The sequence below is a fragment of the Brachyistius frenatus genome, unplaced genomic scaffold (assembly GCF_029030835.1).
Source record: "Brachyistius frenatus isolate BFR_SWC_R1_liver_20210118 unplaced genomic scaffold, ASM2903083v1 Contig_73, whole genome shotgun sequence".
NCBI lineage: Eukaryota > Metazoa > Chordata > Actinopteri > Embiotocidae > Brachyistius > Brachyistius frenatus.
In genome coordinates, this window is record NW_027210672.1 from 467,791 (window position 1) to 482,295 (window position 14,505).

The following is a 14,505-nucleotide window of genomic DNA, read 5'->3' on the forward strand; positions in this document are numbered from 1 at the left end:
CCGTCTCCTGCTCGCCGTTCGTCTCTTTTTCCGTTCACTCTGTTCTCCCCTTCTTTTTTTTTGTACTTTTACTGATTGCGCTCTGTCTATCCCCCTCGGTTGTTGTAGTCGTTCAGCACAGTATGCTGACTGTTGAAGTGCACCCCGATGTAATCGTTGTCAGATGACATTCACAGAGTTGGATGGAGGTGAAACAATTTTTAAAAAAAAGAAGCGAGCAAGGATGGGGATGAAACTGAGGGAAAAGAGGGAGAGAAGCAGATGGAAGGTCTGTGAGGAGATTTTGAAGAAAGAAAGAAAGAAAGAAAGAGAGAGAGAGAGAGAGAGAGAGAGAAAGAAAGAAAGAAAGAAAGAAAGAAAGAAAGAAAGAAAGAAAGAAAGAAAGAAAGAAAGAGAGAGAGGCTGGAAAAAAGAGGGAGAAAAATACAAATTTGCAGGTTGCCATGCCAACAGGCCATGCAGAAAAATAAACACCATATGTGTGTTGCGTGCTCTACCCTGTCACCCTCCACCTCGCTGGCCTGCCCGGTGCTCTGATGTGTGTGAGAATGTGCATGCAGCGGAGTGAGCATGCGTGCGTGCGTGTGCGTGTGTGCGTGCGTGTGCATGCGTGCGTGCACGTGCGCGTGCGCGTGTGCGTGTGCGTGTGTGTTAAGGAGTTAACACGCTGCAGTGGGTTCTGGACTTTTTTGTTCTGGGGGTTCTTACATTTACTGAGCCTCGGGAGGAAATGTTTGACACTCCCCAGACCATACAACAGGAAGTTGAAAGTAGAGTATGTGTATATATTCGTTGTGTGTATATATGTGTGTGTGTGTGTGTGTGTCAGCGAAAAGCGAGACAAGCCGGCTGTTAAACACAAACACAGACATTATAGTTGACTCAGTGTCCGGTTATGGATTAACCCTTTTCTTACCGTCTGCGTGTGTCTCTCAGGGTTCGGAGGCGATGGAGGACTGCGTGCAGGGGGCGCTCTCGTCACTTTATCCTCCCTTCGAGAGCACGGCGCCGCCCCTCCTTTCCCAGGTACACCTCACGAGCACACACACAAGGGAATGTCAGGCACAGATTACGTGGCCTCCCCGAGATACAAACTGCTGCTAGAAGCCAACACAAACAAACCCAAGCCATCTGGTCAATTCTAGGCAAACGCTTACCCTCCAACCAGGAGCTTCACTTAAAACTACCCGCCAGTTCCCCTTTAAAGTCATAACATGTGGAAAGAACAGTTATCTGGGCAGAACTGATTTTACAGGTGCATTGTGGGAGCTTTTTGTAGGCCCTAATATCTCCAACTGAGCATTACAGAGTGGCAAATTCTCATTTGTTTTTAGAGCTCGGTTTCCCGAAAAGCCAGTTGACTCACAGGCTTTTCAGCCATTCTGTGTTTGCGTTTATGGGAATCCAATCAGTTTCCTTTGTTGCTATGAAAAAAAACAAAAAACTTGTTTGATGAAACAATAGGGGTGAAATTAAGCAGCCTTGGTGATTTTCTTGTTTAAACTTCTGATTACATGCTGTCTGGGTTGAGGAAATTCTTCCGCTCATGGGCCAAGGAACCCGTCTCAAAATCCTTCGGTTACACTGAAAAATGCACAAAGATCTAGCTGAGAAGCTTATACTCTGAAGATGAAACGCTTCATTAACTAATAATCTAACGCACTGTATACTGATGCATTCACTCAAGTGTTTTTGCTCGATCTTGCATTATGTGTCCAGGTCTTTTCAGTCCTGGAGTCGACCTACCAACACGACAGTCTTCGCTACCTCCTGGACTACTTCGTACCTGCCAAGCACCTCCTGCACAAACTTCAGCAGCACGCCTGCGTGAGTTTCAAACAGCAATGACAACACACACATGGCTGCGTAATTAGAAGCAGAATCAGCTGTCACACACGAGCAGCACACTGAGAAACTGTCAGCTGTTTGCTTTTTCATTCCTTTGGGGAAAGTGGTCCTCTTTATGTACGTGTGTGCTTTGGAGCAACTAGTCCAAGTCAAGTTTTAGGTCAGTCAAGACGAGTCTTAGCTCAAAGCTAAAGTCTTACGGAAAGTCCAAGTCAGTTGAGTCAAGTCTCAAGTCGGAGGCTTTATTTAAGGAAAGTTGAAGTCAGCCCAGTCTAATTCCAAAGGAAAGGTTCGCGTCATTTGAAACAAGTCCAAGTTTTCAGTCATGTGTCTTGACACAAGTCCATGTGAGACCCTTATTCCTCAAAACACTTATGTTTTTTGGTGCAAGTTTATGTCAAGTCTCAAGTCTTGTCAAGGCAAACCTTGAGTTAAGCCTCAAGCCCAAAAGTACAAGTGAGGTTTTCTCATTACAGGACTTCTTTTCAAGTCCTTTTGGCCAAAGTCTTGTCAAAAGTCCAAAACAAGCCACTTGTCACGGTGTGGAAATGATCTTTTCCGAACCAACTAGTTTTTGTGCCTAAACCCTCTCGTGTGGTTTTTGGTGGCTCAATCTAAGGCACTGCACTCTTCACGGCAAAACGTGACACTGAGACTGCACCCTCTAGTGGACTGATAGGTGTTTTACATGTTTCGGCGTGATGCCAGGTTCAAATGAGAGATTAGTCACTGGTCTTTGATGTTTCTGACTAAATCTTTTTCAAAGAATTGGAGGATTTGCATGAGGCTCTCTTATTTATCTTTTATTATTGTGGGATTTTACTAAATTCAAACTTGACTTTCATTTTTTTTGTTTTCCAGCATAATGTGAAGTTGTTCACACAGCTGTCAAGTCAGAGTCAATGTAAAGTTCTTGTCTCTACCATCCAGGTATCTCGTCTAGGATCTCAGCACTGGGAGGGAAAGTTTAAAGCGTGCGTAATTTGACACGTACATGACCCGAGAGCAGTTACCGACAACACTGTAGAGGGTCGAGTCCGCTCTAAAACTCCAGCCGGCCACTAAAATTAGTGAAAGTGTGTGGTGAAACTTGAGACCCCTCAAACAAAAGAGGTGGTTTCCTGCCTTGGAAGCAACATCGAGTAGACAGAGGTGAATGAAATGCAGCGGAATAAAGCACAAATCAAAGGTCCTGCTTGTAATTTTTAGACTCCCACTCACACAAATGCATGGAAATAGTACAGTGCAGGATACAAACAATGCAAACGTTCAACTTCCACTTTGTGTCGTCCACACACAAACTAAGACAAACAACTGAGACACAACACGTAGTTAACTCAGATCTCCGATGTTTATCCTGAACAGAATTCCTTGTAATTTTACTTTCTGAGACACAACGCACAAGCGTGGAAGCTACAGTAAAACCTTTCTCATATTTCCCTCTCCAGTTTGAGACTGGCGCGCACACACACACACACACACACACACACACACACACACACACACACACACACACACACACACACACACACACACACACACACACACACACGCGCGCTCTGGGTATGCGAGCGAACTGTTTTCATTGTCGCTGAGTGGAGTTAGACTGTGAGTCATGACAATAATTCCTTCCACATGTGAGTGTGTTACTGCTCTGAGAGAAGGAGTGAGTGGCGGCGAAGCGGTGGGAGTCGAAGGAGAGAATGAACATGGCTTTCATTCACAGCGCCTGTGCGCGTGCGTCCGCAAAAAAAGAGAAGATGCTGGAGGACTGGAGGTCTATAGTGGACCGATTGAGGAATTTTTTTTGAGAGACGGGAGTCGGGGAAGAAGGCGCGAACACTGGGGCACATTGAGGGAGAAGTAGGCGGAGGGAGGAAGGCCAGAGGACACAGAGAGTTACAGAATGCGGACTGACTCAAACCAGACAAACTTTTTAAAGAGAGGAAAAGTCCCACACGCTTTTTTTTTTGTCATGCTAAAAATCCACCCTGACAGATATCAGACATTTGCTTCCACAGCGAGAGAACAGGCAGGAAAGAAAAAAAAAAAAGAGATGCAAAAAAGGCTTAAGGGGAAGAAATTGAATGAAGGACAGAGGGGTAGAAAAAGGGAAGATGGAGGAGAGGCTGAGTAAGGAATTTAATTTGATCACGTCTCGTGAGTCTGGAGGGCATGGAGAGGAGAGGGAGCAGCCCCGTGTCAGTCGATTAGACGTGACTGGGAATGGACTGGATGAGTTTTACATTTCAGACTTCGAGAGACGGGATATAGATCTGACACGGCATTGATTAAGGTGGGAATAGTGCCTGGATTAAGGGGCATTACCTCAATAGATCAGCGGATTAATGGTGCACGGGATACATCAGGAGGCCTACATTCCTCCACCTAAATTCAGAAAAGTCTTGGGTAAATTCTTCTAGAGTTCTTTGTGGGATTTATCTATATTTAGTGCCTCATGCTCGATTCAGATGAATTTCCACTGGTCTTGACTGGATGTGTTTTCCACTTACGAAACAGTGGCTGGCTGTTGTGAAGAGCTGGTCATCTACAAGTTTCTGTCTGACTCACCCCGACTCTCTGCAGCTATCCAAAGTCTTCTCATCGAGTCGTGCCAGCTAAGCGATTTTTACACTTTAGAAAACACAGCGTGAGTCACATGTCTGACATTTCTATGTGGCCCTGGCTTTCGGCCAGTTGAGGCTGGTGAAAAGTGTTGACGCGTGTGGTATCAGTTCTAGAAATTCTACTCGTCTGAATAACCGAGCCAAACGCGTCCATGCAGGCGGGCTCTAACTAGCTCTGTGGTTTGTGGACAAGTCTGCTCGGGGTGGAATTGTTTTTGGTGACCCGAAAGGTTGGAATTTGAAAGGGCAGCAGGTGCACTATGCAACCGTCGAGTTACAGACGGATGACACAACTTAACATTATGCGGATGAAGGTTTATTTGTCTATCATTTAACACACTCTGCCCTTCCTTTGGTTCTTGTCTCAGTCTCAGTACCTGGGTTGCTTGTTCCTACACTCCGGCTGGCCTCTCTGCCTGGGCGAGAAAGTGGTCGTCCAACTCTCCACCTTGGACTGGAGGCTTCTGCGCTGTAACGACTTCTACCTGCAGGTGGTGCCCTTCTCCACGCGGTGCCCCAGGCTGGCCCTGAAATGCTTGGCCCCTGGGGGACGCACCGTTCAGGAGATCTTGGTGCCCGAGTCGCAGCATCCCCTCGTGTTCACCACCGAGTGGCTGCACAGTGTCAACAAAGAGCGCGGTCACAAGAGGGAAGGTAAGGAAAGGATATCCTATGCTGCTGTTGACAATTTTGGTCATTTAAAAGCAAAAAAAAAAAAGAGTTATTTCAAATCAAACATTTATCAAACATTATCTTAGACCCTGAGAAAAGCTCATGGGGTTAAAACGTAGGGTTAAAGAGTACGATTCTTAATCACGTTCTTAGGTGCAAACTTTTTTAGTTTTGCAGTAAGTAATTACTGAAGATTGGTAGGTGAAACAGATGTGTGACTAGAGGAGGCCACTTTATGACCAGGGGATTGCAGGTGGAAGGACACCAACAGAAGGGAGAGATATGCGGGAGATGGGAGGTGAGAAGAACTTTGCAACAGAGCTAAGGAAACGCAGCAGAACTTGTTGTCTCATGGCTGATGTTGGTGTTTTGTTTTGTTTTGTTTTGTTACGAAGGAGAAACCTATTTGCTCGATACATACCCTCAATAAACATGTATCAATTCGACATAAACTTTAATCCTCTCCCCTCTTTACACAGTTGGAGGAGGACTTGACACGTGTCTGGTCAGTACATGTGACGGTGTGGTTAGACTTCCATGGAAGGAGGTCGTCTACCCCAAATTCATCCACGACCCTTCTGAAGAGCTCGGCCTGATGTCCAACCACGAAGGCCTCATGTCCAACCGCCTGTCCAGCGAGGGGGGCGGCAGCCTCGGGGGTTGGGGTGGCTCATCCTCTGGGGAATTGGACTCCTGGTCCTGGGATGAGGAAGAAGACGACGATTTGGGACCAGACGGCTTGGCCTCGGACCCCGCGCTCCCACGACGAAGGCGCAGCGAAGACGGCCTTGGGCGGACAGCGAGGCACCCACAGCTGGACGGAGATTATGTGGAGCTTTTGGAACCCAGAGGGGGTCCCGATGGAGGGGTTGACACCAGACAGAGGTACCTAGAGATGCATGGGATCTGTAAAACCAAAACTTTGCCCCTGCCCAGGAGAGGCAAGGCCATCAAGCTTCGCAAGGGGAAAGCTTGGGGATACGGGAGAATGGAAAGGTCAGGAAGCTTTCGGGCAATTCTTGGTGCCAAAGGAGACCTGGTGACCTCAAAGGGTGACCGGTTACCACCACAGCCTCCGCCGGTAGTTGCGGAACCTGGAAGAGGGAGACCGTGTTACTCCTCTTCTGTCCATGACTCAGATGAAGGAGATAAAATAGGCAGAGACTCTGAGGGCCCAGAAAGCCACCGCCTGTATTTCGACGGCCCGTTCAAAGAGAGGAGGCCCGGCGTGGGCAGAGAGAGAGACAGCAACGGCCTGACGCTGCCGGGCAGAGACGACCACAAAAGTATAGACTCTAAGGGCAGCGACAGTTTGGTCACCAATGAAATCCAAGACTTGACCACAAACCACAAAGCCGGGCACGTCGTAGAGGGCCAATCAGATCACGGATCTCATTCGGACTCTGTTTTTGAGGATACTGATAAACCACTGACGGACAGTGATGCTACCACCCCAACGTCCGACGCACCGGAGAGACCGTTCACTGGAGTTTCGGAAAGTGGAGAGATTCCCAACAGCGGGTCGAAAACGAGGAGTTCGTCTAACCCAAAGGCCACGGACGAAAGGGAGGAAGGAAAGATGGAGGACAGAGTGTGTCCCAGAGGAAAGGAAGTTAAAACAGCGGGATTCAGAGCACCACGGTACAGAAATACACAACATGATACACTGCACACTTTTTCACACTCACATTTGAAAGTACAGAAACATACATACTCTGCACACATGGTGCAAGTAGTTCCAGCGCACACACATATAGGCCCCGAAACGGATGACACAAAAGACCACATGTCCAAAAAACGCAAATATGGACTTTCTGCTGCACCTCGTTAAGACCTTCCTGTGCTTTGTGTTTAGGAGGAAAAGGAAGGGAAAGGGGGCCAAAGGGAGGGCGAGGTCTGGCGGCCGTGGAAACCAGAAGGGCTCCAAACAGCAGGGTAAAGCTCCTCAACCGAGCCCCACCACCTGCTCGGCCCCGACAAAGCTTCCAGTCACCGAGGGGAACAAGTCAAAGCAAACAGAGCAGACCGACGAACCTGACGGAGTGCCCGCTGAGATTAATAACAAGACAGACAACACAAAGACAAGCAATGCAGGTCTGAAGAAAATTGTACGTCTATCCTACAAGTTCTGAAATATCCTTTGTGGTATTTTTCTATCATGTTCCTATCTCTCAACAGAGCCAGGAGCTGAATCTTTGCCTGTGTGTAACGGCCAGCTGGGCGCGTCCTTGTTTAACCACTCTAATGAGGCGGCTGGGTCAGCAGAGACAAGTCCTGACCAACCCAATGGCCTCACATCAAAAGAGCCAGCCCTGCTGAGGGAACTGGACACAGACCTTCTCCAGTCAGGGAAGCTGAAGTTAACAGGCAAGATCCTGTCCGAGCCGACGCTATATTTTTTTTAATGCGAGTTAGCGGAGTTTGCCGAGAAGGTTTCTACTACCTTTGCAGTTACTCTTGTAGATTTGTGACTTCGTCGTTGTCGTTCAGTACCAACAGCCGGGCTCTTAGCTCTTCACCCTGTAGCATTTAGATAAACGCAATTTTGTGTTAAAATTGTTGCCTCTCCTCAGAGTCATAAGTGAGTCAAACACAATACACACACTGTCTCACCAAAAAAAGACCCCTTTTGTCTTTTGTGTTTTTTACGACCCGTTGTCTCGTTTTCAAATTAAGAGACCTCTGGCGGTCGTATAAGCAACGACAATCTGGTGTACCGGATAATTGTTTTTTTTACATGTTTGGAAGCGGAGGGTTGGGTTCGATGTTCCAACCAAGAGACGAAACTTCTTTTTTGTTTTGCTTTTTAACGCCACGTTTACTGTTGCCATGACAACGAAGGTTGCATAACGCTGGTTGCAGAAAATTGCTGTTCACGTCCCGCTTCCACCCGCCGGGGCACTTTTCTAACACAGCGTTAGTTTACTGTTTCCACGACAAAAAAAGGTTGCATAACTTTAAGGACATAGCGACTTTGACGCACAGCATTATAATCATAATTTTTACCCAAACCATTCTCGTTCCGTAACCCTAACCAAATGTTTTTTCTCCCTAAACCGTTTTTGAGGATAGGAACAAACAACCTACGGTATACGGTTGTGTTGGTTGGAGGACTTGTTGCCATAAATCAAGAAATACAAACAAAAAAAAGTCACTCTTATAACCGCATAATCACGTCATTCACTATCTAAAGTTATCCGGCAGTTTTTCTGAGACCAAAAAAAGCAGAATTCCTGCTTGCATTCCCCCAAAGCATTATGGGAACTGTATTTCTACAGTTTACACAATGACAATCCCAAACAGAAATGAATAACACTGAGAAGCTTACAGTAAAAAAAATGAAATGGAGCCTTCTGGTTGCAGGATTAGAGCGTTCTCTTGGCCTCCCAGCTCAGTGTTTAATCAGATGCTTACTGACCTCAGGTACAGTGGACAGGCTGGGGCATGCTCTGGTTGTCACGGAGACAGATGCATCAGAGGAGGGTTTGTGTGGGGAGGAGATGGCCCGGATCCTGGCCTGCTACCACAGAATCACTCGGTAAGGCTGTGTTCTTCCTATTCCTGTCAGAAAATAACATAAAGACACACAAGACAAGAAGTTTATTTTATATATATATATTTCTAGATATCACCAAAGACTAAAGGCTTGTAAACACAGCTCTAATTTTACATTTTTAATACTTTTGTTCAGCTTATTTTCTGATATTTATATTCAACCTTGCATCATTTGTTTCTAACACCGAACCTGTTAGACCAAAAACGGCTTCCTCATTGCATTCGACTCGACATGTTTTTCGCGGCTTTTGCCAGATACATCACAAGGTGGAGTTAGGGAAGCGCACCATGTGCCAGAAAACCGTGACAAACACAACAAACTGATTCAAAGTCAATTTAAGAAACATCTCGGAGCTTGCCAGCTCACCTGGCACGATCGCGGCTCGCCTGGTGCTCACAGCGGGTCGGAACAAAAAGTTTCACGACAGCGCGGGGAAGAAAAAAATCACATGACTTTATGCAAATCAACCGCGAACTTTGTTTGTAAAAGTTTTTCTATCGGTATCATTCTTGTGATAAAAACCTTCTGATTTTGCCCGTGTTTGAACGACACGTCCGCCCCACCCCCTCCACCCTCATCAGCCCCGCAGCCAAAGAAAAAGGTCTCACGGTGCTGATGGACAGCAGACGCTGTCCGCCCTCCGCTCTCTACCTCGCCGCGCTCAAACGGTTCCAGGTGAGACTGGAAAAAAAAAGAAATTTAAAAAGAAGTTTGCTTGCGTGCTTTAATTTGCCTGCAGTTGTCATGGGAGCTCAATCGCATGTGTTTCCGTGTGCGTGTGCGTGTGCGTGTTCCAGGTGTTGGTTCCTGGCGGTCTCGGCTCCGTTCTGGTTTTGGTGGAAGAGCAGCAGGAGTCTCTTCCTCATACTCTGGAGGGCGCAGAGGTGAGATCATACACATCACATGTTTACAATTTACGGCCCAACACGCCATCACCGCACACCGTTGACTTCCTTTTTGGTTCAGTTGTCTTTTCATTCCTTTACCTACGTGCACAATGAACGCCCACGTGGAGCGCATATGCCGAAGCCCCAGTGTGGGAACAAAATGTGTTTTCCATCACAGCAACAGCTATAACTATTTATTTATGAAATGCAAATTGTGCAGGAGGGAATAAGCCTTTTATAAACCCTTCTTTGTTTTTGTCCCTCGCTAAAATCTGATCAACGTCAGACGCACTCATCTGGAGCGCACGGTCTCACACTGCGCTTTGCGTCCAGTAAACCTGATCTCCATACGTTCGGCACATGTCGACTTCTCAAATTACGCCCCGCCGTACTGCTAATTCAGCGTATTTGCTTTGCATTGATCGGCAGAGCGCCTTTCTCAAGCACACAAACTTTTGTAGCACAGTGTGGTTTGTGTTTTGTTTTGTTTTTGTTTTTTTTAAGGGAAATCCCACCCAAATTGTGTTAATGCAGCTGTCGGAGCGGCACCTCATATTTCTCGGCTCATTTTCTAATGTTTTCTCATATTTCTCCTCAGTTTCTTGGTAAGAAAGCTGAAAAAAAAAAGATAAAAGGTTTTTATTTGAAGCCATAATTGAAAAATATTATTAGCTTTATTAAGTCTGCATTCATTAAAGATATTTTTTTAACACTAAAACGCTCGGATAAGAGTTTATACACTCACAGTTACGGCATGATCTCTCATTATTTTGTTCTGCGTAATTTTTTTCGAAACAATCTCCTGCCCTGATTTTTTTGGTTTGTTTGTATTCTTTCCTCTTCTTTCCAGTTCCACACAGTTCGAGGAACAACGGTCCTTCAGCAATACATAGACAAGCAGCAGTTACCCACAGAGATGGACGGAGACTTCACCCACTGCCACTCCGACTGGCTGGCCTTCAGACTGGTGAGCGACCGTTTTATTTTGTCACATTCGCATGAAATAAACATGTTTCCTCGAACGTTTTATCATCCCAAAGCTCTCCTTAGCTTTTTCTGTCTACAGTGGTAGGTCCACTGACATCCAGAGTTACAGACCCGGGAGTAAATCTGAGTGGTCACGGGGGAAGGGGGCGAAGGGGGGAGGGGAGGGTAATCACTTCAGGCATTTAAGATCGACTGATGTCTGCATTTTTTGCTCAATTAATCTGATTTATTTCATTTGTATTAATTACATTTTGGCCTCGCAGAATAGTTGTTGCAGCCTAACACACACACACACACACACACACACAGATCTCAAGGGTGATCTTAATCACATTTATCACATAAATCATTAACTTGAATCAATTTTGATTAACTTTAGACAAAGGTGTATTCTAAGCAGCAGGATTACCAGCTTTAGTTTTAGGAGGATTTTTTTTTTCTTTACATTTTTCTCTCAAAGGTCCCGTTTGTGTTGTTGTTTTGATTATGAGATATATTGTAGGTAGTGTAGAGTGTCCTGGTGGCAGCCTCTGAGTTCAGGTTGCTCATAACTTGCTTGAAGCGGAGTCGGAGAAAGCAAACTGTCGGAAGGCAGCGAGGAGAGGTGGAGGAGGATGTTGGCTGGAACGAGTGTTTGTCCGGCGGTGGTCCGATGATTTCAGACATCCACGACGAGCTGGGTGGCGAGGATAGATCACGGAAAGAAGAAGAAGAAGAAGGTCCATGAGAATCTCAAGTGCTCTTAATGGCTTTTTCCCCCTCGGACAGTTTATGTTGCTCAATCCAAACAGATGAAAACGTTTTCCCGTCCTCGGAGCCGTTTATGACCTCGCTTGTGGATTTTTGAAATAATGGAAAACATTTCGTGTCTTTCCGAAGCAGAGACTCCTTTATTTTCAGTTTTTTTTTTTTTTTTTACGTTTATTTGATGGAATGAAGTAAAAGTCACTGATTCCACTTCTACTTTCTGTCCGTTCAGAGTCTGGAGAGTCTGACGGAGCGCTGCGAGAGCGCCCTCTCGCTGCTGGGAGAAGCGCTGCAGTCGATGGACACGGAGCCGATGCCAGACAACATTAAGGTCCGTAGATTCACCACGTCGCGCTCTCCGCTCTTCTTTGTCCGCACGTCGTGTCGTTGATCGCGTTCCTCTGTGTCTGACGAAAGTCTGATGATTGATGAGTCGTCGCTGATCTTCCTCAGGCTGTTCCTCAGAGCATCGGCAAACACAGCCAGCTCATGGTGAGCGTCCTGGCCGACCAACGCCTCACCGAGCTGCAGCAGAGGGGCGGAGCCTGGCTCGCGGGGTTGACGAATAGCGCGTCAGGACTGGCACAGAAGTCACCGGACTGCAGGTACCGGAGAGTTCAGTTTAGTTTGTTCGTCGTGCGCGTCGCTGTCTGCTTTGATCCGGACTAAGAGGATGGATCTCACTGACTTGGATGATATGCAATACATTTTTCTTTCATGCTTCCATGTGATCGGAAACCCGACGATACTACGTCCCGCCCACCAGCAGCGGAAACGTCACCGCATCACAGGCCTGTCAATCATCAGACACGCCCTCAAAAACAAGTCTTTTTTTTTTTTTAGGCCGAATTTGTAATTAATGGCGGGATTCTTTTCAGATGGACCGCCAGAAAACGAATAAGAAGGAGGGACTTTAGTCAACAACACCGAGATAACTGGTGGAAAGAATTTATTGACTTCGAATTTAGTGAGCGAAGTTAAATGGGAGTCTACGGCGCCGCGGGCATTTTGGAGCCGACCTCTAGTGGCCCTCGGCAGTATTGCAGTTTAAGACACTTCTACATCGGCCTCATTTTTCAGACCCGGAAGCGACGTCCACTTTTATATTTATGTCGATGGACCGATACATCATCTTAACGTCTTCACACTGAAGCTTTGTTAAATCCCTGCATGTAGCATAATGCTAACAATTACCACAGTTTGCTGTTTTTACCAAACATATGTTATTGTGTTGTTCAGTAGTTTCACCATGATATCAAAACATATTCACGTAGAAGACTGTCTTCACACTACGACGGCGCTAATGAGACTGCATACCAGAGGAATATAGATTAGACACAGCATTTGAAGACTATTTTAAATATGAAGAAGTCATGACAAACACAACGACGCTAATTGGGAAAAACAAACAGAACCACCCTCGGAGGAGCGGCTCGGTCCCGACGGGCTCAAACAGTGATCTCCACGTCCCTTCTCTTCTCGCGCCTGACTGGCAGATTATTTTGTCAAGATGAGTTATCAGTTAAAAATACTCCTCATCGGGAAAACAAAGTTGTTTGTTTTCAGCCCGGAAAAAAATAAAAAAAAAAAAAAAAAAAAATGGAAACCAGCTGGAGGAGAAAAGAAACTTCAGAACAAACGGAGGACGGAGCGCTGCAGCTTGTTTGTTTGTGCACGACGTCGGCTTAAAGACGATCTGAGGAGCGTTGTAGCGGCTCTGTTCGTACTCAGTAATGAGTCTGAGGCTGTTCAACAACACGCTGATTTGTTTCTTTTCCTTTGGCAAGCTCTCTCCGTCGGTAGAATTTGAATGAAAAGACTTCTTTGTGTTTGCTCCTCTCGCAGAGCCGCTCTCGCTGCCACCAACGAGCTCTACGACAGCGTGGACGACGCTCTGCATCGGCTCGTCCGAGTGTCCAACCAGAGAGGTCGCGACCTGGAGGCTCTGGGACGGCTGGCGGGGCTGGTGGGCAAACTGGAGAAGGTGTGCGAGGGAGGAAATGGGGTTTTATTCTCCTTTTTACGCGGCCGTCCGATCGATCGATCGCTGCCTCTGAAAACTCCCAAAATGTCCTCAACAAACTTTCATCGGAAGATAAAATATTGACAGTTTCTGTTTTCAAGGAGAAAATGATCAATATTTCACCCACTATTTACAGTGAAAGTTGGCTTTTACTCAAGTTTCTTGGTGTCCAAGATGTTAATTTAGCAACATTACACGAGAGGCGGCAATAATGACGTTAAAGCACACGCTGAGGTGTAATACTGCGATTATACAACAAGCTACCAACTAAATAAAATATATAATCAAAATGTATTTATATTGTGGGGCAAGTCGCTCTCAAAATATAAAACCTTTTGGTAGTAGGATTACCGTTTCCATGGGTACCACTAAGAACTAAAAATGGGCTATAACAAGTAAAAACAACATCCTATTGCGCGTTATATAAAATTCAATTCCAATTATCTATATTCCCATTGAGGAGGCGGAGTGATATTTCTAGTGATGAGCAGAGTGCGTTGTCATGGCGATTCGAGCACGTTCCAAATGTGCAGTTGACCAATCGGATCGCCGGGGTCGGGAACCACTTGTTGTACAGTAGGAGGTTTTTACTCCTCTGCTTCTCTCTGTAAAGACCCTGATTTTGCTGTCATTTAGTGCGATCTAAATAGTGTCGACTGCACTTACAGCACACACTGGATGAAAGGAAATAAAGCAATGACCTTCAGTCTCTCGCCCATATTTGTTTCCGCTCCATTTCATGAGTTGCTCCCCTGCCCCCCCACCTCCTGTACAGTAAAATGCCTCGTGTCCTCCTCTCACCCCCATACTCTCTCTCTCTCTCTGCTCTCTGTTGGCCTTTCATCCACAGTGCGATAAGGAGATCGAGCGAGTGCAGTCACAGCTGGAGGACTACAAGGACCCTCCTCTGTCCCTCAGCCGACTCTCACTCAAACAGCAGAAGTTCAAGACGTTCAGAGAAACAGCCAATGTGAGTCGCTCGTATGTCTTTTACGTGGCTTCTGTGGAAACCCCCCCCCAAAAAAAACCTCTTTAGCACAACTTTGCTCGTCTTCAAATCTACGAGTTCAGTGTATTTCTTTCACCCTCATGGAGGCAGTCGAGAAGCTAAAACCCCTATTGTATGACGCGGATTAGAAAATAATCTTACTTTGGTAC

General features: G+C 46.2%; 1 protein-coding gene across 2 annotated transcripts in view; it reads left to right on the forward strand.

The window, feature by feature from the left end:
- arhgef40 (Rho guanine nucleotide exchange factor (GEF) 40) overlaps positions 1-14,505 on the forward strand; it is a 36,865-nt gene that overhangs the window by 6,721 nt on the left and 15,639 nt on the right. For both annotated transcript variants that reach the window (XM_069707941.1, XM_069707942.1), the window contains exons 2-15: positions 937-1,026; positions 1,720-1,827; positions 4,844-5,129; positions 5,627-6,788; positions 7,003-7,241; positions 7,326-7,514; positions 8,571-8,685; positions 9,285-9,378; positions 9,501-9,587; positions 10,441-10,557; positions 11,557-11,655; positions 11,778-11,929; positions 13,170-13,308; positions 14,198-14,317. In XM_069707941.1, the coding sequence (XP_069564042.1) occupies positions 937-1,026; positions 1,720-1,827; positions 4,844-5,129; positions 5,627-6,788; positions 7,003-7,241; positions 7,326-7,514; positions 8,571-8,685; positions 9,285-9,378; positions 9,501-9,587; positions 10,441-10,557; positions 11,557-11,655; positions 11,778-11,929; positions 13,170-13,308; positions 14,198-14,317 (2,997 nt within the window). The remainder of the gene's footprint in view (positions 1-936; positions 1,027-1,719; positions 1,828-4,843; positions 5,130-5,626; positions 6,789-7,002; positions 7,242-7,325; positions 7,515-8,570; positions 8,686-9,284; positions 9,379-9,500; positions 9,588-10,440; positions 10,558-11,556; positions 11,656-11,777; positions 11,930-13,169; positions 13,309-14,197; positions 14,318-14,505) is intronic.